General features: G+C 52.1%; 1 protein-coding gene across 3 annotated transcripts in view; it reads left to right on the top strand.

The window, feature by feature from the left end:
- Window positions 1-7,856: 7,856 nt before the first annotated feature.
- Window positions 7,857-23,533, top strand: part of NCAPG2 (non-SMC condensin II complex subunit G2) — a 68,049-nt gene continuing 52,372 nt past the window's right edge. Inside the window, exons 1-8 of one of the 3 annotated variants that reach the window (XM_044246932.1) lie at window positions 7,857-7,918; window positions 9,081-9,245; window positions 9,420-9,539; window positions 15,084-15,272; window positions 15,632-15,746; window positions 17,248-17,402; window positions 19,629-19,763; window positions 22,735-22,829. In XM_044246932.1, coding sequence (XP_044102867.1) covers window positions 9,462-9,539; window positions 15,084-15,272; window positions 15,632-15,746; window positions 17,248-17,402; window positions 19,629-19,763; window positions 22,735-22,829 — 767 coding nt within the window. In that variant the 5' untranslated portion in view covers window positions 7,857-7,918; window positions 9,081-9,245; window positions 9,420-9,461. Of the gene's footprint in view, window positions 7,919-8,929; window positions 9,246-9,367; window positions 9,540-15,083; window positions 15,273-15,631; window positions 15,747-17,247; window positions 17,403-19,628; window positions 19,764-22,734; window positions 22,830-23,533 lie in introns of those variants that run through there. The other 2 variants (XM_044246933.1, XM_044246934.1) reach the window with 2 other exon arrangements.

The following is a 23,533-nucleotide window of genomic DNA, read 5'->3' as shown; positions in this document are numbered from 1 at the left end:
TTATTAAAATTTTATCAATTGTTTCTCATTTTGTATTAATATCTGCTTGTTTCCTTTTACTCTGTTGCTCGTCTTCTAGCTTCTAGAGTTAGCATCAAACTTGTTTTCAATATTTCTTCTTTTTTGTTTAAAGATTTTATTTATTGATTGACACAGAGAGAGAGATCACAAGCAGGCAGAGAGAGGAGGAAGCAGGCTCCCCGCTGAGCAGAGAGCCCGCCGCCTTGGGGGGCTCGATCCCAGGATCCTGGGATCATGACCTGAGCTGAAGGCAGAGACTTAACCCACTGAGCCCCCCAGGCGCCCCCAATATTTCTTTTAAAAAACTAAAATGATTGGGGCACCAGGGTGTCTCAGTGGGTTAAGTCTCTGCCTTTAGCTTAGTCATAACCGCAAGCTCCTGGGACGGAGCCCACCTCGGGCTCCCTGCTCAGTGGAGAGCCTGCTCCTCCCTCTCCCGCGGCCCCCGGCTTGAGCTCTCTCCCACTGTCTCTCACTCTCGCTCTGTATCGCCTCTCTCCGTCTCTCTCTCAGATACGCAAATAGAATCTTTAAAAGAAATTAAACTTATTCATGGCTACACATTTTATGCTACACTCTGTTAGCTTTGCCTCGCGGGTTTGGGTAAGTACTTCCACTGCCGCTCAGATCTAAGTATGTCCAAATTCACCCTGGGCCTTCCTCTTTACTCCATGGGTTACTCAGAACATTTTTCAGTGTCAAAGAATGTTTTCCCTACATTTTCTATGTTGGTCACTGATTTAAATGCCCTGAGGTCAGAGAAGACTGTTGCTTGTGGGGGAAATTGAGCCCATCCTACTTCCTCCCCAGTCTCAGTCCTGCGAGCACCAGCTTCTCCATCCTCCAGAGCAGGTCTTTCTTAAAGCAGGCTCCACGCCCAGTGGAGCCCGGCACGGAGCCTGAACTCGAGACCCTGAGATCAAGACCCAAGCTGAGATCAGCAGTTGGACGGTTAGGGGCATCTGGGTGGCTCAGTGGGTTAAGCCTCTGCCTTTGGCTCAGGTCACGATCTCAGGGTCCTGGGATCCAGCCCCACATCGGGCTCTCTGCTCAGCAGGGAGCCTGTTTCCTCCTCTGCCTCTCTGCCTACTTGTGATCTCTCTCTGTCAAATAAATAAATAAAATCTTTAAAAAAAAAAAAAAGAGAGTTGGACGGTTAATCAACTGAGCCACCGAGGAGCCAAGAAGAGGTCTTACAGGACACCTGAGACCCTTCTCCTCAGTGATATTGGAGATTTTTGGGACAACAGCTCCTACAACCAGGTGAGAAAGGACTTCACGCACTTGCCGGTCCTAAGGTTATGTCTTGGCCTGTGGCTCCCTACGAACTGGGCCATGGGCACTGGGTTCACGAGTTTTCAGCTTGTTTTCCTGGGCACACACAGTACCTCTGACCCTTGGCAGCCAGCAGTGAGCGCGGACCTGGTTTCTGTTCTGGATGGAGCCTGTGCAGCCCTTCTGCATTCAGGACTCACTCACGGGCCCGTCCGCTGCCATCAAACCACTGACCTCAGGACCTGCGCTCTGTGTTCCTGTTCTGTGGGGGCACAGCCCGCGTTTTTGGTTTTCTCTGTTCAGTCTCACCTTTTAAAGCCATTCGGAGCAGAGGAAGTGAGTGGAAACATGCGTTCCCTACACACCATAACGTAAAGTGGCCTTTCCGTGTGTGTCTGCATGTGAGACAGCAGGTGGGCTGATGCCTTGTGCCCCCTCTGGGGCCTCGGCCCTCCAGGCGGCACTGTGGTCACTGCCACACACTTCAAAGAGGCTTTAAAGGTTTGATGTCACACCGTTTCAAGCATCCTACAAATTTTGGGGCCAGTGGGACCCGCTAGCCATCTTAGCTCTATTTCTCGGGCCCGTGAGAAGAGCTCCAGCCCTCGAATCAGGGACGTGCCCAAGGTCGCAGGGCTGGCCACGAGGCCAACGTGGCGAGAGTACAGGCAAGTCCCCACATGCTCACAGATGCTGACGCAGGGCGACGGAATCACGCAGGACGTTTCTACCCGCATGGCTGTGTCGAAGTTCAGCAGAATAATTGCATTTAAACCATTCTTCTGAATGCGCATGTCTGAGGCTTGGCTTCAGCTCAGGTCATGACCTGGGATCAAGCCCTGGTCAGGCTCTGCGTTTGAGAAAGAAAGCGCACTCTCTTCCTCTGAAATAATGGACAAATAAACCTTTCAAAGAATAAATAAATCATTCTTATTAAGATGAAACGTGCTGACGACCCTTTCCTTCCGTTACTATTTTACTAAACCGTCCTACGATCACGGGAATCTTTGGATCATCCTTTGAATTTAATTATTCAGGAACAGCCAGTAAGATTACAATTTCTTTTTTTTTTCCTAAAGATTTTATTTATTTATTTATTTGACAGACAGAGATCACAAGTAGGCAGAGAGGCAGGCAGAGAGAGAGAGGGAAGCCGTCTCCCCGCAGAGCAGAGAGCCCGACGCAGGACTCGATCCCAGGACCCTGGGATCATGACTTGAGCCGAAGGCAGAGGCTTAACCCACTGAGCCCCCAGGCGCCCCTACAGTTTCTTTTCTAGCTCACAAACGGACTTACAGGAAATTTTCCAAAAGAATCTGGGACAGAATATATGACATCAAGTGATTTAACAAACTAGCATTTATTTGGATAAAACCAGACTAACCTCTGAGCCTCATACAAGTGCTCTGAAAATCCGTGCTCCTGGAAAGTGAGGAAAGGCAAGTCTCGCTGCACGTCTGGAAGGCAGTGACTCCTGACCGAGGGGCCAGGGCACGCATGTTTAATAGCCGTTGCTGGGAGATCAGACAAGTGTACATGGCAACCCGGGGACGCTCAGAAGGGTGCTCACGGCAGCACCTTTCCGCCGCACACCCTGCCTGTCTGCTTCCTCCTTCAGCCCCACAGGGACACTCACTAGGGTCATAGCCGAGCCCCGGGGACACTCATTCTTTTCTTTTTTTTTTTTTTTGACACACAGAGATCACAAGTAGGCAGAGAAGCAGGCAGAGGGAGAGAAGGGGGAGGAAACAGGCTCTCGATGCGGGGCTCGATCCCAGGACCCTGAGATCATGACCTGAGCCAATGGCAGAGGCTTAACCCACTGAGCCACCCAGGTGCCCCGGGGACACTCATTCTTGATGCATTCAGTGAGTGCCTTCTGTGACTGCACGCTGTGGCAGACTCTTGTATGGGCGCCAGCCCGGGAGGAGTTGCCCAACAATCAAACAGGACCACGGGCTCATCAGTCATCAGGAATCTAATTAAAGTGCTTGACGGGATCCAGGGTGCTCTTGGCAGGGGGTGGGGGTGGGCAGGAGCTCTGCGTCTGGGGATCCAGCACCTGGACGGGACTTCTACAGGAGCTGAGCTCTGCAGGGTGGGGGAGGTGTATGTTCTGAGGCTGGAGGAAAGGGTTCAGGTAGGTGGAATGAAGGCACGGAGGGATGGAGCTGGGAGGAGTCTGAAGGGACGCAGCCCAGCCTGCGGACTGGATGGGGCTGGGCACCGTCCTGAGGCAAGGAGAGCTCCAAAAGCTAAGCAAAGTTTGGTGACGGTCAGGTTCTCTGGAGGAGCAAACCCTTCCAGGGACATCATTGAAAAGGAGAAGGAAGAGAGGACATTTATAGACATTTTATGGTTTTAGATTTAATGATGGTCTCTGATCCACTTTGAGTTAATTTTTCTGAGTGGTGTGAGGTAGGGGTTCCTACTTTTTTTCCTTATGTGTACCCAGGAGACTCCAGCAGGTGCACGTAGCAGCTGAGGTGTGGGCAGACAAAGCACAGTGCACCAGCTCCCCTCCCCCACCGCCACCCCCCACCACGTGCTTCCCAGGGCCTCACTCAGTCTGGGCGGCAGGTGTCCTGCGTGGCCCCTTGGCCCGGTTCTCAGAGGGTAGAGGGCAAGGGTGGGCCTTGAGCTTCCAATTACTTCTGCTTTTCCTTTAATTGTTCGAATACATCCACATCCACATTTCCCAAGTTCCACTTTTACTTTTAGAGATGCTACAATAAAAACCACAAAAAGGAAGGAAAGTTTCTGCAGCAGCCTCTTGATTAGTCATGACCCCTCCCTCTTTCTCGGAACTGGTGACTCAGGCGCTGGGTGGCGTCCTGGTCCCCTCCGACCCCCAGCCCTGCGCTCTGCCCAACCCTGTCCTGCAAAATGCCCCCAGCCCTCAGCACATGTTAAAGTTCCCAGCCGGTGAGCTCCTCTTTTCAAACTAATTTTCCCAGCTATAAATATTATGATGAAAAGACAATTTTGTGTTTTCTTATTAGAGAATATTTCTGGAAGGGTAGTCAGGAAACTGGGAACAGTGTTTTCCTTTGAATTTCAACAATGTGATTTATGTTATTTGCCCAACACAAAATACATTTTTAAAAAAACCCGAGTCTTGAGTTGGTCCTTTTTCAAAGACACTATTTTAGCGTCTCTTGTTTTGGCTGTCCCGAACCCCTCTGCTTTAGTTAATCCTGCCTGCCATGGGGTCCACTTTTAATTCTATCAACCTTTTCTCATTACCCCATGGTAAGGTTCTAAGAAGAGAGATCACCTCAAACCTCATTCATTCATTTTTTTTTTAAAGATTTTATTTATTTATTTGACGGAGAGAGATCACAAGTAGGCAGAGAGGCAGGCAGAGAGAGAGAGAGGGAAGCAGGCTCCCTGCTGAGCAGAGAGCCCGATGCGGGACTCGATCCCAGGACCCTGAGATCATGACCTGAGCCGAAGGCAGCGGCTCAACCCACTGAGCCACCCAGGCGCCCCACATTCATTCATTTCTTCAGAAAACATTTTCTTCAAGCATCTTAACAGGTTGCAGGGGGAGGGGGTTCCGGCTGCGTCAGCAGAGCGTGAGACGCCTAGTCTGGGGCCGTGAGTTCAATCCCCACGTTGGGCATGAGCTTACGTTTTGGATAAGGAAGGAAGGAAGGGAGGGAGGGAGGGAAACGTGCCAGACTTACAGGGAGGCTGTGGGGCTGGGTAGGGCACAGTGTTGACACGGAGGCACAGGTAGGGCTGAGGAGAGATGTGCTCAGAGGCTGTGTCACAGGGCAGGGTTGAGGACACACTGCACTTATACAGGATTTTGAGGAGGCCTGGGGATCATTCTTGAGGGAAGCCTTTTCGCACCTGGAGGGGCTGGCTTCACTGGCTGGGAGGGTTCCTGCCCACGGGGCCGGGATGAGGAAGCTGAGATGCAGTCACTGCCTGGCCTGTCCCATGTCATACAGATGGCTGGTGAGTGGCAGAGCCCAATGCCCAGACAGTGTCCAGAACCCACCCTGTTTTGTCAGGAGGCACAGAACAGTAACAGGGACAGAGTGAGGACAGGATAAGCGTTTGGAGGACGGGAAAGGCAGCTGGGTTTCAGCTCGGGAAGTGTGGGCGGGTAGCCGTGGCCCACGCCCAGAGCTGGGAGAGGGCTCGGGATGGGGTCACTGCTCTCAGGAAGGAGTCCAGAGCGACGGAGGCCAAGTGGGGTCGTGTCACGCAGTGGCAGCAGTGGGCAGAGGAGTTGGGGCCCCAGGGAGGTGGGTCCATGGAACTGTCCCAAGCTGTCACGGAGCCCCCTCGGCCTGCCTCTTGTAGCCACTACTTCCTAACACATCCATGCCCTGCCCCCATAGGTTAGAATTTTACATTGCTTGCTGCAATGATAATGTTTTTGATTTACTGGGTTTAAAAAAGCACATGATTAAAATTCGCTTCACTATGTTTATTCTTTCTAGCGTGGAAACTAGAGGTCCGTGTGGCTCACGTGGGGTTTCCGCCAGACAGCACTGGGTCAGGATGGCGGCGACGCTCTGTCTCCAAGCGACTTCCAGCTGGCTTGGGAGCTGTCAGGAGAGCAGAGTCCACTCTGGACGGACACGCACGAAGGCCTGCGGCTGCAGGGGCCGTGTCCTCACGCAGGGAGGCCCGTCGTGTGGACAGCAGGGGTGGCTGCCGCGACCTGAGCACAGTGGGAGGGTTTCCAGAGAGCAGGGGCCCTGGGAGAAGGGAAGAATGAGGAAAGTGGCAGAGCCTGGTGGGGTCTGGAGCACAGAGATGAGCGGCGTACGCTGCCCGCGTGAACAGGGCACAGGCGCGCTGCCGAGACAGGGATGGGGGTTTCTGGGGCTCCCCAACCCCCGCATGAAGAAGGCCAGCGTGTGATGGGGCCGGCCCACAGCCTGGTGCGCTGGTTCCTGCGGGGCTCCTCTGCAACAGCCTCTCCAGAGCCTGACTCCCACAGCCAGGAAGGAGGAGCACGGACAGGGCTTTTGTTCTGAGGGGCCCGCGGGCCCAGATCTCAGGAGAGCTGCGCACTACACACTCCTCCAGACGCTCCGACCACTCATCCTGGTTCGGCCGACGGGTTTGGCCACGAGGCCTGACTTACCGTTTGGATCGGCTGGAAGACGCTTGCCATGTATTCATGGAGTACAACCTACGGCACCCCACGGTGTGGGAGAAGCACATGCAAATCCAGAGATAAAAGCTTTTACTATTTTTTCATTAAAAAAAAATTTATTTATTTGAGAGAGAGAGAGAAAAAGAGCACAAGCAAGGGAGGGAGGGAGAGCGGGGTCCTCCCTGAGCTGGGCGCCGGGCCACCCCCGGCTGGGCCACGTAGCTCCATCCCGGGGCTCAGAGATCACGACCCGAGTCAGGGGCTAACGCTTCAGTGACCAAGCCATCGAGGTCCCCCAAACTTTTATTTTTATTAAAAAATGGCATAGACAAAAGTGCCTTAAACGAGAGAGTAAACAATGCACAGTAATCAATAGTCATCGGTGCCTCTGGACAAAGGGTTTCGGCAAACTTCCGAGGAGCCGCGACAGCGAGTGATTCCAAGTGACCGGATAAAAAATCTTCGTTAACTCGCGCTCAGCAGAGCCGGAAGGGAAGCCGGTGCGGTCGTCGGTGGACCAGACCTCGCGAAGGGAGCGGAGGGCGGGCTCTGGGTCCGCGCCAGGGCGCATCAGAGCTGCAGGAGTGGACAGTGGGGACGCGAGCGAAGGGTCTTGGGTCCGGCGGGCGGCGGTGGACAGGAGGGTCCGCGGCCGACTGCGCGCGGCGCGGACCCCCGGAGCAGCTGCGGGACGGCCGCGGACGCGGACCCGCGTCGGCTACAGGGCAAGGAAGGGCGTGGACCCCCCGGGACCCCCCGGGACCCCCGCGCCTCCACAGGGACCTTCGCTCCCGAGGCGGCCGCTGCGTCCTTCCGCAGGCACCGGCCGACCCGCGCGGGTCCGCAGGGCGCGTCCTCCTTCCGCTCCCGCGAGCGCCGACCCCGAGGGCAGGCGCGACCGCAGCTCCGCGCAGTCCACCCCCGCCCGGCCGGCCCACGACGAGCCCCACGACGCCCCGCGAGCCCGTCTCGCGCGACACGGCTGCGGAACCGGCGCGGCGGGGCCGTGTGCGGGGCCGTGTGCGGGGGCCGGGCCGCGGGACTGGGGGGACCCGACCGCTCACCGGCCGCCCCCAGCCGGGTCGCACCGAGGCCCGCAGAGGCCGGCGGCTTCCACAGTCCGTCTCGGCAGCCGCGCCGGCGTCGCCCCCGCACGACCGCACGGCGCCTCTGCGGGGCGTGGGAGAGGCGTGGCCGGGGCGTGGCCGGGGCGTGGCCGGCGGGGTCTCGGGGCGGGACCGGAGGGTCGAGGCGGGGCCCGCGGGGCGGGGCCGGGGCTCAGAGCGCGGCGGAGGCGCGGGGCGGAGGCGCGGGGCGGGGCGCGGGGCGGGGCGCGGGGCGGGGCGTGGAGCGCGTTCTCCGGCGGACCCCGCCCAGGCGCGCTCGGCTCTCGCGAGAGCGGCGCGTGATGACGCCCGGGCGGCGGAGCGCGGCGCGTCGCGCGCGCGGGCGGGTTTGAATCTGGTGCGAGCGCGGGAAGCGGCGGGCTTGCGGGACGAGGTGAGCGCCGCGGTGCGGGTCGGCGGGGGGGCTCCGGGCGGGGCGACGGTCGGGACGCGGCGGGGGCCGGGCGGGTGGGGCCCGCGGTCCCGCAGCGACGCTGGAGGCTCGGAGGCGGCCCCGGGGCCTGAGCGCGCCGACGCCCGCGGCTGAGCCCGGGGGCACCGCGGCCCCGACCCTGAGGGGACGCTCCCCCCGCGCAGCCCCAGCGCTGCCCCCCCCACCCGCAGCCCGGGCCCCGGCCCCTCGCGGCGGTCGCCGTCCCGAGAACGGCCGGCTCCGGGGGCGCGGCCGCCCCGTCCACAGGAGCTGCCCGGCGCCGGGCGTCCCCGGCCAGCGCTCGCGGCCCCGCGGTGCGCGACCCCGTGTGCCCCGCGGACCGGTCCCTGCGAGCTGACACGACGCCCCAGCCGGAGCCCCGCGTCGGGCGGGACGCCGAGGGCCGGGGCGCCCGTAGTCCGCAGACGGGCCGCGGGGTCGCGGCCAGGGCGCGAGGCCGAGAGGCGGTGGCCCGGGTCCGAGCGCGGGGAGGCCGTGCTCGGTCGGAGCCTGCGGGAGGGGGCAGGGCCGCGGGCGGCCCGGGGGAGAGTTCCCGGACGCGCGTCGGAGGCGCGGGGTGCCGAGGGCTCCGGGCGCGGCCAGCGGCCAGAATTAGTCATCGCGCTTGCGGCCGGCCCCTCCCTGCCGCCCGGCCGGCCGCGGGTCGTGCGTCCGCAGCTCCGCGGACGACCTGGGGCTGCGCGTTCCCGCCGGGGCCGGGGAGGTTCCGCTCCGCTCCCTCTGACGGGACGGCGCGGGGGTTCTGCGCGGGTCTTCGCGGGAGCGGCCTGGCCGCGCGTCCGCTCCGCCCTCTGGCCGTGCCTCCGTCGGGGGCTGGACGGCTCAGCCCCGCCGGCCCCCGGCGCTGAGTGGGAGGCCCAGGCCGGGCGGGGGTTGCGCGCGGTCCCCGAGCTCCGGCTCCCGCAGGACTGGGTAGGAATCGCGGCGGCGCGCGCCTCCCGCACCTGCGCCCGCTAACGAGCTCCCGGGTGGCCCGGGCGCGCTGAAGCGCAGGCGAGGCCCCGGGACTGTGGTGGGAGCGGAGTGGCCGCGGAGAAGGGCGGCCTGCGGGAGTCAGCCGCTGCGGTCAGCCTCTCTCCCTCTGTTGGCTTTTCTCTTTCAGCGCTTTCTGCTTCCTCCGAGCGCTGCCGAGACCCTCGCGCGCGCTGTGCTGGACCCGGCTTCCGTGGACCGACTCTGCGCGGACTCCGGTCTGCGTTCTCTCGTCCACGGTGCTGACTTCAGGGACAGCTGGCCCTAACGTCGTGCTGTGTCGGGACGGACCCTGGTAAAGACAGCGTTATTTGTGGATCTCGTCGCTGGTTTACTATCAGGAGAGTTAAACAGTGCCTGTGGTTGTTTGTTTCTTTGTTGCAATTCCCGATGTTAGTACCAAATTATATCTTGTAGGAAAAGGTATATTTGCAAATTCAAGTTTGAGGAAGATTGTGTTTTCTGCTAGGGTTACGGAATAAATGCCGTATGAAAACCACTTTCATCTGTCATGGAGAAACGAGAGACATTCGTACAAGCCGTGTCCAAGGAGCTGATTGGAGAATTTTTGCAGTTTGTTCAACTTGATGTAAGTTTTATATTTAGCGCTTTGTTATGGTTTGACTGTTAATGACATCCGCAAATGGAGTATACTTATCTGAGTGAATCTTCAGAGACCAAGGTTTATTAAAAACAAACAAACAAAAAAAAACTGTTCTCAAATACACCTGCTAATGGGCAACGATTCACAAATTGTATTTCTTGCTTCCTTTTACGGGAATGTAAGAGTGGAAGTGATGTCACACTGTGTGCTTCTAGTTACTTCGGTAGTCACGACCCCTTGTTTGTGTGTGGCCTAGTGAGGAGGACGTGCTCTCTTGGGCCTCGGGTCGTTCACAGTGCTGTGGTAGATGCAGGTGTGAAAATCCGCCAGAGTAAAAAGGCTAAGCTAGGGTATGGGAGGGGCCCAAATCCAGCCGTGGACTGTGTCCGTCCCCATGGCAAGGGTGTGGAAGCTATGATACAAAGAGGAGACCAGTCAGCCAGTCAGAGGTGGGTTAGGGAAGGACCTCTCCAAGTGGAGGGGATGGCTTTGAAGACCGGAGAAGGCAGGTGCTGCTTGAACTTGAGGACATTCGGTGGGGTTAGGGTGTAGAAATGCCAGGTCAGAGAGAGGCAGGGGCTGAGATTCAGATGACGTGTGTCCTTCCTGCCACTTGAGTGAGCTGAGACTTACTCCCGAGAGCCGTGGAGGCTGTACGTGCACACACTGAGGAGCGCAACTCGAGAACCCGGAGGGGTGTGAGCTGGCCGTGCCCTGCGTGACGATGGCCGCATTAGGGGTTGGGCCTGGGAGATGTGGGTGCCCGGAGGGGTGTGAGCTGGCTGTGCCCTGCGTGACGGTGGCCGCATTAGGGGTTGGGCCTGGGAGATGTGGGTGCCTTTGTGAGCTGCCCGGTTGTGAGGTGCTGGTGCTGTTGACTGGACGCAGGCCGGGCACAGGCGGAGGCAGGTTCCAGGGTCTGAGTTGTGGAGTCTTTCAGTGAGATCATGGACGCGGGGGCAAGGCAGGTTCAGTGTGGGGTGTTCTAGATGACTGCCAGGAGACGTGCACAAGGTGATGTCCGCTAGGTGTGTGGATAGCTCTATCTGAGGCCTGGGGAGAGACAGATTTGGGTGTCCTCAGGGGCACTGGGAAGCTCCAGTCATGGGAACGCCCGGGATCGACTATAGTGCAGGAAGAGAAGCGAAGCCTAGGGCAGAACTCTGAGGAGCCCTGACCCTAAGGAGCCAGCTCGAAAGCACTGCGACTTTGGGGCAGGAGACAGACACCTTGCTTGTTCCGCTCATGCACTGGAAATTAAGTAGTAGTAATTAAGAGGTAGAGGGTATCCTAATAGGAAATTTGTTGCTAGAAACATTTATGAAGTCATTTGTCTTTCTAAGAGGAAATGAGCTTCTGGTACGATTTTGCGTTGTAAAGTGGTTCTCTGTAAACTTGAAAATGACCGGCATGAACGCACGTCAGCCCGGCGCAGGAGCGTCTGTTGGCGCCGACGGTCTAGATGCTACCTGACGCCTGTTGTATTGTATTAGAGGTGCGACGCACACGTGGTTTGCAGTCTGTAAGCTTGCCGTTGCACACTGGTGTTGCCGCGGCAGTACCGCAGGCTGAACGGATGATGGAGCAGCGGAGGTGATAGTGATTTAAATTCAGAAGGCCAGAGCAGCAGCGTTTGGTTAGCATAGTCCTTGCAAGATGACACTGCTGCTGTGGAGACGGAGCGCCCTGTGAGGTGTTGGTGCGACTTCCTGGGTCACGTGCCCCAGAGCCTCGGGTGGTTGCTCGGCAACGGATGTCTGGGGAGGATGCTGAGCTCGTCCTCCTATTCTTGGGCATTCGTTTTAGTTCACGAGTGCCAAGCCTTATTAACACTTAGTAATTCAGTATCTCAGTCATCGTGTAGCTCTTAATTAACACGAAAACGAGAAGATGTAGAATTGTGCAGCACTTGTTTTGAGTTGAAAGATATGAAATGACATTTTGTAGGTCGGGGTAGTTGAATAATGGCAGTTTTACGTGGTCAGCCAGATAATGGAGTCCGTTTAAGGCCTACTAAGTGGACCTGCCTACATACAGTCACTTCTGCTATAAGACAACATACACAATGCCGGAAATTGCCAAAAATCACTATACTCTGCAGAACAGCAGTGGAAACCAGGGTCATGTGACAAGAGGTTACGGGCGTGACGCCTAAATGCCGTAGCAGTGACACATTAAATAGATGGTGACCTAAGAAGTAGTTTCATACACGGTAACTCACTAAGAATACATAAATACCATAGTAAACATAACTTTTTTTTTAAGATTTTATTTATTTATTTGACAGAGACACAGAGATCACAAGCAGGCAGAGAGAGGGGAAGGGAAGCAGGCTCCCCGCTGAGCAGAGAGCCCGATGCGGGGCTCGATCCCAGGACCCTGAGATCATGACCTGAGCCGAAGGCAGCGGCTTAACCCACTGAGCACCCCAGGTGCCCTGTAAACATGACATTTATCTTGAAAAAGATCCCAAGTTTGCAGTTGGAAGTGGGTGCCCGGGCTCCCATGGGCTAGCCTGCCAACCCTTTGTGTGACAGGAAGAGAAGAAAAAGACCAGGCTGAGGGGAGAGGGGACATTGAAGAGATAGTACTGGTCAGAGGGCTGCGTCAAGATGGGTCTTGAAGGTGGGGTGGACCCGAGGTCTGGATGCTGTGGCCTCCAGCACATGTGGGGTCCCAGGAGCTGGCAGGTGTCGGATCAGCACATGTGGGGTCCCAGGAGCTGGCAGGTGTCTGGGGTGTGTGTTTTCCGGGCCTCCGAGGCTCCGCTCAGGGCAGCAGCTTTCTGCGTTCACCTACTGGTGAAATCCCACCTAAGGAAACCAGAAATTGCCTTTTGCTGAAATTGTTCCCTTATGTGTTGTTCACATTAAAACAAATTTGCATTTCAGATTTGCTGTTCTAGAGCAGCACTGACTGTCCTCAGTGGTTCTCTGAGAATCAAGGATTCGTGTTGAGAGTAGGAGGGTCAGGACCCAGGATAAGTGCCTTTCACCGAGCTTGTCCTGAGTGCCGTCTGGACGCCAGGCTCTGCCCGGGGCTTGGGTACAGCATATGCCAAGTTTCTGCCCAAAGAGAGCTTAGGTTCTAGCGGGGAGAGGAGAGGGCACGGTAGAGGATGGCAGTGCAGCGTGATTTTGTCAGAGATGGGAACAGGCCCTCTGGAGACTGAGGGAGGAGAATTCTGGACAAGAGGGATGGGGAGGGGTAGACCCCAAGGCAAGTGTACACCTGGACAGCTCAGGTGGGGCTTCCCAGGAGAGGAGGGCAGGTGGTAGGAGTGAGGGTGGGGAGGTAGCCTCGGAGGGCCCTTGAGACGCTACCTGCCCTCCCCTTTGCTCCTGGGAGAACTGCAGAGTTAAAGGAAAGTTGCAGAAGAATTCTGAATCACCTGCACTACTCAGATTTGCCCATTACCATCTGCCATGTTTTTTCTTTCATTCCCTGCATTTCCCTGTCCTTTCTGAGTCATTTGGAAGCTCTTGCAGGCATTTGTCTGATCCCCAAATGTTTCGGTGTGTAGTTGCCTAAACAGAGACGTTCTCTTATGTAATCACAGTAGAAATTCTGGAAGTCTGGGAAGTTGACATTGGCACAGGGTACTGCCGTCCACACACTTGGTCATGCTTTTCCCTGGTCCAGGGCCCCGCTCAGTCTTGCACGTCGCATTGTGTTGTCTGACTTGTTATCTTCTCTAGCCCAGAGTTTTTCTCGGCCCTGCTTCATGTTTCGATACATGGACACGTGTGAAGGGTGTAGGCAGCGGCCTGTGGCGTGCCCTTCAGCCTGCGCTTACTTGATGATTTGGTTAAATTTATTTTATGCACTTTGGCAGGAGCTGCCCGAGTGGTGTTTTGTCTTTCTCTGTGGAGGCGATGATGTCCGTTTGTCCCGTTATTGGTGAGGTTAGTTTTAATCCGTCACCTTAGGTTGGCGGTCGGCCGGAGTTCTCTCCTGTGCAGCTACTCGCTTCCACTTCCGCAAGCAGCGCGTGGTCCTCACTGGGGAAGCACGTCGAGATCAGAGAAGTACCCTGCTCCTCATCCAACTTTTACCCATGAGTCTGCATATCGACTGATGAGTCTTTTTTTTTTTTTTGAAGATTTTATTTATTTGACAGACAGAGATCACAAGTAGGCAGAGAGGGAGGCAGAGAGAGAGAGGAGGAAGCAGGCTCCCTGCTGAGCAGAGAGCCCGATGCAGGGCTCGATCCCAGGACCCTGGGATCATGACCTGAGCCGAAGGCAGAGGCTTTAACCCACTGAGCCACCCAGGCGCCCCGTCGACTGATGATTCTTGTCTGAATCAGTTCTTACTATTATGGCTCTGAAATTGTGATTTTCTAACCACACATCCCTTCCGTGTTTCCTCGTCGGTGTTCTGTAGCATGGCGATGCTGTCTGTTATTTGTTATTCACTTACTCTCAGTATAGTTTTGCTGGTTCTTACTTTACTCGTTGGGTCATGAGACTGTTTTGTGCTCACATTAGCTGCCGGTGTTTCCTTTGTAATGGACCCTCTACCCTTTCGATGACGGTTTCCGTTTGCTGTGTCAGAGTAAGTGAGGTCACCTGCTCAGAGTGAGAGGAAATGCTTGGGTCAGGGGTTGTAGGATAGTTGGGGGGTCTGATGTAGTCTCGTTGGCTAAAGGGAGAGAATGATGTCCAGGGACGACGAGTGAGAGGTGGGTGTTGAGGGCCCACTCTGGGCAGGAGATCAAAGCGGCAAATACTCAGTTGGCTTTGCTGTGTTGGGGCTGGAGCTGTAGTGTGCCAGTCGTGTATCTCCAGCACACTTTCGTGCCCTCATGACAGGCCTGGAGATGGTAGACGTCTGGACGGACTGATTGTAGAGAAGGTCTTTTTAAGCAGGTGAAATTCTAAACTCCAAAGACCAGGTTACTATTGCTGACTCGGTAGAGGAGGGAACTGCTACTCTGTTTTATTATTTTATCTTAATCTTACTTTTAAAATTTTATTTATTTGAGAGAGAGCACACAAGCTGGCAGAGGGGTCCGAGGGAGAAGCAGATTCCCCGCTGAGTAGGGAGCCCAGTGTGGGTTGGATCTCAGGGCCCCGGGATCACAACCTGAGCCGAAGGCGGACATGTAACCAGTGTAGCCACGCAGACGTCCTGGAATCTGCTTTCTGTCTTGTAATTCCTGTACTTTTCCCTGTAGGAAAAGTAGTTTAAAACTGCAGCTCGGCTCTTTTTTTTTTTTTTTTTTTAAGATTTTATTTATTTATTTGAGAGAGAGAGACAGTGAGAGAGAGCACGAGCGAGGAGAAGGTCAGAGAGCGAAGCAGACTCCCCATGGAGCTGGGAGCCTGATGCAGGACTCGATCCCGGGACTCCAGGATCACGCCCTGAGCTGAAGGCAGTCGTCCAACCAACTGCGCCACCCAGGCGTCCCTACAGCTCGGCTCTTGAGATGATAATTAACTTAGCACTTAGACTTTTGATGCCATTAAAAAAGGGATAGAACGAATTTTTGTATCTAAAATATAACAATTGCTATTTACTTTGCAGAAAGATGCTTCTGACCCTTTCAGCCTAAATGAATTACTAGATGAATTATCAAGGAAACAGAAAGAAGAGGTCTGGCAGAGGCTCAAGAACTTGTTAACGGATGTGTTGTTAGAAAGCCCGGTGGCTGGGTGGCAGACGGTGGAAGTCCGGGGCGAAGACGATATGGAAACCGAGCATGATTCCAAAATGGTAGGAGTCGTCCTTCAGATATGAAACTTGTTACCTTTTCTCTGTTAAAAATTTGTTGATGTGTAGAATTGGATTTTAAGTTAAGAAGAAATTTAAAGTTGGAAGTTAAGAATATTAGAAATCTCTTTATTATAGTTTTACTTTTCCCAATCCTGCCATTATTAGTCTTCTGTTCAATGTTGCTGTTCTTTGTGCACAAATGACCTGTATTCAAATTTTAATTCACTTTTTAGAATAAGCTAGAAGTGTGGCTTGATTTTTATAAATGTAGTAGCATTCACATTTCTTTTAAAAATTGTATTTTAAGTTGATCTTCAATCACTTGAATTTTGATTTTGTTTTTTTTTTTTCATTTGTAGAAAAAACACATAGAAATAATTCATGCAGTTACAGCTGTGGTTCTTGCTTCTGTACCTGTAATAAATGAGAGTGAGGACTATGAAGACTTACTGGAATGTGCGGTTGTGTTGAATGGTGAGTTCAGTTTGTGATGGCGTGACGAGTTCAGAAGTGGGCGTCTAGCGATTCTCTGTCCAAGGACACGGTCGTTCACATAGAAGTGGAGGTAGTAAGGCATGACTGTGAGTTTAAGCTCTTTCACTTCAACTAGAAAAGGAGCAAAGAAGTAGTCTTTTAAGAACAGTCCTGATGAACTCATTTAATTTAAGCCATGTAGAACTGTTTCAGGTGCTGAAAATTGTGCATTTCTGAATAAGGACTGCTCGTCGTTTTCAGATTTTCCAGAATGTCTTATTTGACCTGCAGGACCCTGTAGCTCTTAAGTGGTAAGAGCTTATTAAGGGAAAATGGTCTGACCATGAACTCCTCAATTGGTGATTACTGCCAGAAAGGTTCAGCTCAACCAAGCATTTGTGACATTGCATTTTTTTCCTTGAAATGTGTTATGAACGTGACCTGAGGAATAATTATTGACTCTTAGGGGAGCTTTACTATTAAAATTTATCTCATGGTGCTTTTCAGGTTTTAACTAAACTGTGAAACTGTAGTTATTAATTGAGGAGGAACGCTATGAATTAGTGAGAATCTCTGATTATAAAATGTTTCATAAAACGATTTTATAGGTAAAAAAGATGCAAAAGAAGTTTTAATCAGTTTTAAGAAAAATCATCTAAGTGTCCTCACCTTCACCCTATGAATTAATTAGCTTCGTGTGATGAACTCTCCGGTCAGACTCTTCATTCTTGGTGCCACTTGGATTTATGTATCTGTTCTATTCGGAATTCTTATATTGAAATACAAAGTCTTATTAAGAAGTTATGGCTTATTAAGAAGTATGTGAATAGTTCCCAGTGCTTTGTGAACGTCTCTGCAGTTTGTTCTCACCGTCTCCAAACACCGCTTTGTAAAATGATTAGCGCCAGCCTCGTAGTCGTTCCTCACTTGCCATCGACTCGGGAACTTCACGAGTAACGGCGTGTAACGGCGACGGAAGTCTGTGCGCAACAGTTATGAGCATATTACCAGTATTTTCATTTCATTTCGTGAGCTTTTCTGTTCATAAAAGCACGGTAGTTTTTGTATTCGTTGCAATTACTGCTGTTACTGTTCGCCCCAGTGAGCCGGGACTTGAGGCCAGCCTGGGAAGGACAGGTGCAGGGCATTAGTGCCGGCCGCATCTGGCCGGTGGGGGTCAGTGGTCCGTGGGTGGGCTTGCAGCTGCGTAGTTTGAATCCCTGCCTCTCCTAAGTGCGGGCTTGGGGCAATGTGACCCCTCTGAGTCTTCCAGTCCTAAAATTCTGTCTTCTGCTGGGTCTGCTTTTATAACAATAGTTAATGTTTCTTTTTAAGGTACATTGTTTATATTCTATAAATAATGTATATAAATTCCTGGCAAGTTAAACATAAACTGATGTTTGCTTAGCAAACCTTTATGAGTCGTAGTACTTTACACCATTAAATCTCAACTAATACTGGTTTACTTTACTAGCGGGACAATTACTGTGCTCTGTTTTAGGTATTTTATATGCATTACCTGAATCTGAAAGAAAGCTGCAGAGCTCCATTCAGGATTTATGTGTCCTATGGTGGGAGAAAGGCCTGCCTGCCAAGGAAGATATGGGGAAGACTGCTTTCATCATGCTCTTACGGAAGAGTCTGGAGACTAAAACAGTATGTTTTTAAAATACGTACCTTCCTGGGACGCCTGGGTGGCTCAGTTGGTTGGACGACTGCCTTCGGCTCAGGGCGTGATCCTGGAGTCCCGGGATCGAGTCCCGCATCAGGCTCCCAGCTCCATGGGGAGTCTGCTTCGCTCTCTGACCTTCTCCTTGCTCGTGCTCTCTCTCACTGTCTCTCTCTCTCTCAAATAAATAAATAAAATCTTTTAAAAAAAATAAAATAAAATACGTACCTTCCTTTGATAGCGCATCTGTTCACGCCAGTTAGGAATTACGTTCGTTCATAAGTGGCCTAACTGCAGCTGCTTCCCCAGTTAGGGTCTTTTGAACCCAAGATGTCGAGGGGTGGATAGCGGGTGCTGGCTCCACATTGCGGTCTTTGTAATTTTTTTTTTTTAAGATTTCATTCATTTGTCAGAGAGAGGGATACAGGAGGGCAGACAGAGAAACAGACGCCCTGCCAAGCAGGGAGCCCGATGCGGGACCAAATCCCAGGACCCTGGGATCCTGACCTGAGCCAAAGGCAGACACTTAACCGACTGAGCCCGCTAGCATCCTGTCCACACTGCAGTCTGATGCGGGTTTTCTCCTCTGTCTTCTCCTTGTCCTCCCTCTTGTCACTTCCTGGTACAAGGAGCTGCTCCACCTTCCCTTGTGTGGAGTTCCAGGCAGGAAGAAGAGGCAGGGAGGCAGCAGGTGCCAGACCTTCTCAGACGTTCTCAATGTGTATCCGTCGTGCAGAACTGGGTCGCGTGGCCGCATCTTTTTGCTGGAAATGCAGTTTTTAAAGGGATACATTGCTGTTGTTAGCAGAAGTGGGTATTAGTGGCGAAGAAGGGATGGGCTCACTGAGGCAGGTGAGTGGGAGTCGCTGCCTGTGTTAGTGTGGTCCTCTGAGAGGCAGACCCCACCTCGGGCTGCCCGGGAGTGGACATGCGCGGTCAAGGGTGAACGGGGGCGGGAGTGGAGGGAAGGCCTCAGGCCCACGTGCAGGGGCTATACCTGTAGGAGGTGGGGTTGTGTCAGACGGCAGTCTAGGCCTGATGAAGTTTTGGAGAGCAGATTTGAGGATTGGATTTAACTTGGTCCGTTTCTCAGCCTTTCATCTTTGGTGTCTAGTTAAGAATTTCAGAAAAAGGGGGCGCCTGGGGGCCTCAGTCATTAAGTGCCTGCCTTCGGCTCAGGTCGTGATCCCAGTGTCCCGGGATGGAGCCCCGCATCGGGCTCCCTGCTCAGCGGGAGGCCTTTCCCTCTCCTAGCCCCCCTGCTTGTGTTCCTTCTCTCACTGTCTCTCTCTCTGTCAAATAAACAAATAAAATCTTTAAAAAGAAAAAAAGAATTCCAGAAAAAGAACAGTTTTATCCTCTGATCAAGAGAACAACAGATATTTAGGTTCATCTTAGAAAACTGGGCAAATGAAGAGAAGGGAAAATGAGGAAGATAGAAACTCTCTGTAATTCTACTTCCTAAGGTGATCATTCCTAATTTAGGGATGTTTAGGAATTTCTCTTTGTCTTCTCCCCCTCATACCCTTACTTGCTTATGATGGATTCCTAGCAGTGAACTTCTTAGGCCAGTGGGTTTGAGCTTGGTGCGCATTTGGATACACATTGCCAGAGCTTTCTAGCAGGCTTGGCCTTCAGCATGTGCCCACCGTCTGGGTCTGCCTCACCATGGCCTCCAACGGACCGGTGGTTTGATGACAGAAAAGACTGCTACTTCCTCACTCGCCCTGGGGTTGTCAGGGTTTATCCTGAAGCCGTTGTTCGTTTATCTTTTTAAACTCTGTTTAAAACAAATCCATTTTCTCTGCCTTTTTGTTTCGATTTTAAATCCAGACTTTATTCAGTGTCTCTAGTGTTTTATTCCTGTGCTGTCGGTGTACAGGCACCCCTTGCAGCACGGGGTATTTAAGTTTCACTTCTAGTGAAGACAACTGAGCGTGGGGTTCCTCGTGCACGGGTCACGCTTCCGTGCTCTGTAGCCGGACGGGCAGTGGCTGCCGCGCTGGGTGGTGCAGGCTTGGGCTCCACGTGCGGAAACCAGACCGTGGTGCCTGTGGGTGCTTCTGTGTGCCTTTGCCGTGGTTTCTTCCTTTTTGAGGAATGATCCAGAGTTTAATTAGTTACTATATAAAGCATTCTGATTGTAAATTTGAAATGTGACCTTAATTATTTATTAAAAATACTAACATCTTTCCTTTTTGTGTCGTTCCCAGGGCGCAGACATATGTCGGCTCTGGCGTATTCACCAGGCTTTGTACTGCTTTGATTATGACTTAGAGGAAAGTAAAGACATTAAAGATATGCTACTTGAGTGTTTCATAAGTGTGAAATACATCAAGAAAGAAGAGGTAACTAGGTTTTTCTATTTTGGTATTTTTGTGCTGCTTTTTAATGGATGTTTTTCCCGAGTCACTGCAGTCGCTCTAGTGCCGCGCGCACCTCGCTGACAAGAGTTGTTACATTTATTGCACATGTTTGCCACGTAGCAGAATTCACACATTTTACAAATAGTGAATTTGCAAACGTATTTCATCATTAAATCAGACGGTAAGAGGTGGCTGTGAATCCGGGGCACCTGTGATTGCACTTGGAGAACGATGGGGTGGGGGGTGGGCTACCTGGGGCGGGGACGTTGAGGAAGGCACGTGATGTAATGAGCACGGGGTGTCCCAGGTAAGTGCCGGATCACGGCACTCTGCTCCAGAAACCAACGTTACACTGTATGTTCACTAACAAAATTAAAAAAAAAAAAAAATCATTTCTTCGGGACGCCTGGGTGGCTCCGTGGGTTGGACGACTGCCTTCGGCTCAGGTCATGATCCCGGAGTCCCGAGATCGAGTCCCGCGTCGGGCTCCCAGCTCCACGGGGAGTCTGCTTCTCCCTCGCTCATGCTTTCCCTCACGGTCTCTCTATCAAATAAATAATAAATAAAATATTAAAAAAAAATTCATTTCTTCAATGAAAGGAAAAAAAAGAATAATTAAAAATAAGGTAGAGAAAGCATTTCCTAGTAGATCAGACCTGACCCTCTGCCCTAATTTGAGGCTAAGTGGCATTTACTCAGAACCATCATCACGCAGTATTCTTGACTTCTTTTCCTGCGATCTAGTCAATCCAGAGAAAAGCTTCTGGATACTGCTGCACTGTCCATTTGGGTGGTCATTCCCACATGTAGCTACGGAACACATGGACTACGGCCAGTCGAGTGGTGGCCTTCAGCTAAATACATGGATTCAAAACTCACTGTGAAAAGAGCATGTAGGGGCGCCTGGGTGGCTCAGTGGGTTAAGCCGCTGCCTTTGGCTCAGGTCATGATCTCAGGGTCCTGGGATCGAGTCCCGCATCGGGCTCTCTCCTCGGCAGGGAGCCTGCTTCCCTCTCTCTCTCTCTCTGCCTGCCTCTCTGTTTACTTGTGATTTCTCTCTGTCAAATAAATAAATAAAATCTTAAAAAAAAAAAAAAGAAAAGAGCATGTAGAATGTTCACTAACAATTTTTATATACTTAATACATATTTCAATGATAAATTTTAGATATGTTGTTTTACATAAATATATTATTAAAGTTAACTTAATCTTTTTACTTCTATTAATGTGGTTTTTAGAAAACAAAATAGAGAGTAGCTTGCATAGTTCTCTTGGGCACGTCTGAATTGTTCTCGTGGGATTCTTATGTAGTCCTTTACTGAACACGGACTGTATTCCCATGCTAGGGATGCAGAGACAGTCATTGTTTGTATCACAGAAAGAGTCTTTCTTTCTGATTGCTCGTGGCGTCACAGATCCACATGAGGCCAGAGGGGGAAGTCGTCAGTCTTCCCCGGAGTAGGTGGGGAAAGACTTCTCAGAGGAGGAGGAGGAGGACTGGTTTGGAGGCTCATAAATGAAGTTTGTTCGGGGTCCTGTGGCTGGTCAGGGGCGAAGATGTGGTCATGCTTTGCCCACTCCCATGCACCATCTCCAGCCAACTAGCGTAAAGGGCCGCATATGGGTCCTGACCATGGTGACCAAAGCCTTCAGCTCCCAGGCCAGAAGGGCTGTTTTTAGATCTCTGTTTGTTCACTTACTGGGTGGTAGCTTTGATCAGACGACGTTGAACCTCATGTTTCCTTCTGTAAGATAGGAACCACAGTGCATCTTTCTTAGGACTCCCGAGGCGCGCGCGAGGTGACGTGTATAGAATGTTGGGCACAGTGCCTGGCAGGGACTGGGCATGTGGGACGCTCTCACTGCATCATCGTTGTGGGGAAAGAGGCCGCACCTGAGGCCTCTGCCCTCGGCGGCTCCAGGACTGTGGTTGAGTGTAAGGAGAGCAAAGTAGCCAAAGGGGATTCAGACAAGTCGGCTGTCTTTAGAGTGACTGGTCCATAGTGCACGGTGACCTGCACATCACCATGTAAGTGCAGGTCGTTGTGAAGATGTAAATGTTTGTCTGGGTTAACATCCCCCCGTTTTTTTTGGATTGATGTCTTTTGAATTTATGTTATTTAAACTTAGTTTCCTAATGAGTCCTTACTTTCGTTAGTGCAGTTTCCTATTATTCTGGTAAAGGACAAACACCTTGTGCTGCAACGGCAAGTTACTTGCAATAAATTCTTGTGTTGAACTGGCCTGTTGCCAGCCTGCGTGCCCTGCTGTCTGTACCAGAGTGTGTGGCATTTCTGTGGATCGCAGAGACAGCAGTGCTGGACGGGTAAGCAGGGAGGAGATGATGGTGCTGGTGAGGGACTACTTGGTGGACGTGTTTTATGTGCTGTTTCGAGTGTCGGCAGGTAGTACTGCTTCTTAGGGTCATGTGTCATCTGCTGGCGTGCGTGAGGACTAACGTGGGGAGTTTGTTTATTTGGACGTTCTAGTGTGGCAGACGCAGAGTCTCTTCACAAATCCTGTTTTCTCATCTGTGAAAGATGAAATCAAGGGATGTTCGGTTCCGTTCCACCTCAAAATGCTGTTTTAAGCATTCTTTGATTTTAGGTTATGTAGATAGAGCTGGAATGAAATGTTTGTGGACTGTTTCATTGAGCTGCTGGGCAGCATGGTACACGTCTGTGTATCCCTGCGGTCGAGCATGGTAGGAGATCAGGGGTGTCTGCTGCGGGGCCTCCACAGGGAGGGTCTTCTGGCCGTTGCCCTGCTGCCCCGCTCTGTCACTCCAAGGCCCAGACGGCCGTCCCGAGTTACAATTATGTATGCTTCCTTCACTGGGAATAACAGACTTTCGTGTTACTGAACATCCAAAGAATTGTTTGTTTTTTAGTTATCAAGAACTTTTTATTTGGTTGCAATTTCAACATTATATCTTTTTTTTTTAAATTTATAGGGAAGAAGATTTCTTAGTTCTCTCTTCAATTGGAATATAAATTTTATTAAAATGATCCATGAGACCATTAAAAACCAGTTACAGGGATTACAAAAGTAAGTATTAAAGGCAGTTAATATTTTGTGGTGTCTTAACTTGATTATGAAATATTCTATTTGACCTGACTTTTAAAAATTATATTAATGTGTTGGAAGCTTTAAAAATTCTCTCTTAAGATTATATTATTTGTTATGTACTGTTCATTGTGTGCTGTTGTTTTTACTGTGTATTTTTCATGTACTGTTATGTTGCTGGAGAGTGTTTTTCCCTGCTTTCGGAAATCATTCTTTCTCAGTAATGACACTGAAATTGAGATCGTTAATTTGTGATCATTCTTTAAATAGTCAGATTACTCACCAGTCAAACCTTAGCCTCCGTCGCTGTAAATTCCACGTCACCAGCACTTCCGATCCCGTGTGACTGTAACGTACACTTTCCAGTTCCCTGTGGACGGAGCGCCCACAGGGCAGGGGTCCAGGGATGCGCTCTCGGCCTGAGCTCCCGGCCTCGGGAAGCCCCCGTGCCCAGTGAGTGCTGCTTATTAGGTGCAGTGGAGCCCACTGCTCTGGAGGTGCGCTTGGTCCCGGAGTTTCTCCGTCCGGAGGCGGGCTCGGCTGTGCGTCCGTGCAGAGCCCTGCAGTGCCCAGCACGGTTCCCAGTCCCCGCAGCACAGCTGCCCTGTTCGCTGGAGCGCTTTCTCCCCTTTCCTCACGGGCAGAGTATTTGGGTTGAAACAGTTGATTTGTAAACGGATTGAAAA

This window comes from Neovison vison, chromosome 4 (genome assembly GCF_020171115.1).
Source record: "Neovison vison isolate M4711 chromosome 4, ASM_NN_V1, whole genome shotgun sequence".
Taxonomy (NCBI): domain Eukaryota; kingdom Metazoa; phylum Chordata; class Mammalia; order Carnivora; family Mustelidae; genus Neogale; species Neogale vison.
This window is presented reverse-complemented; position numbering and strand designations above follow the sequence as displayed.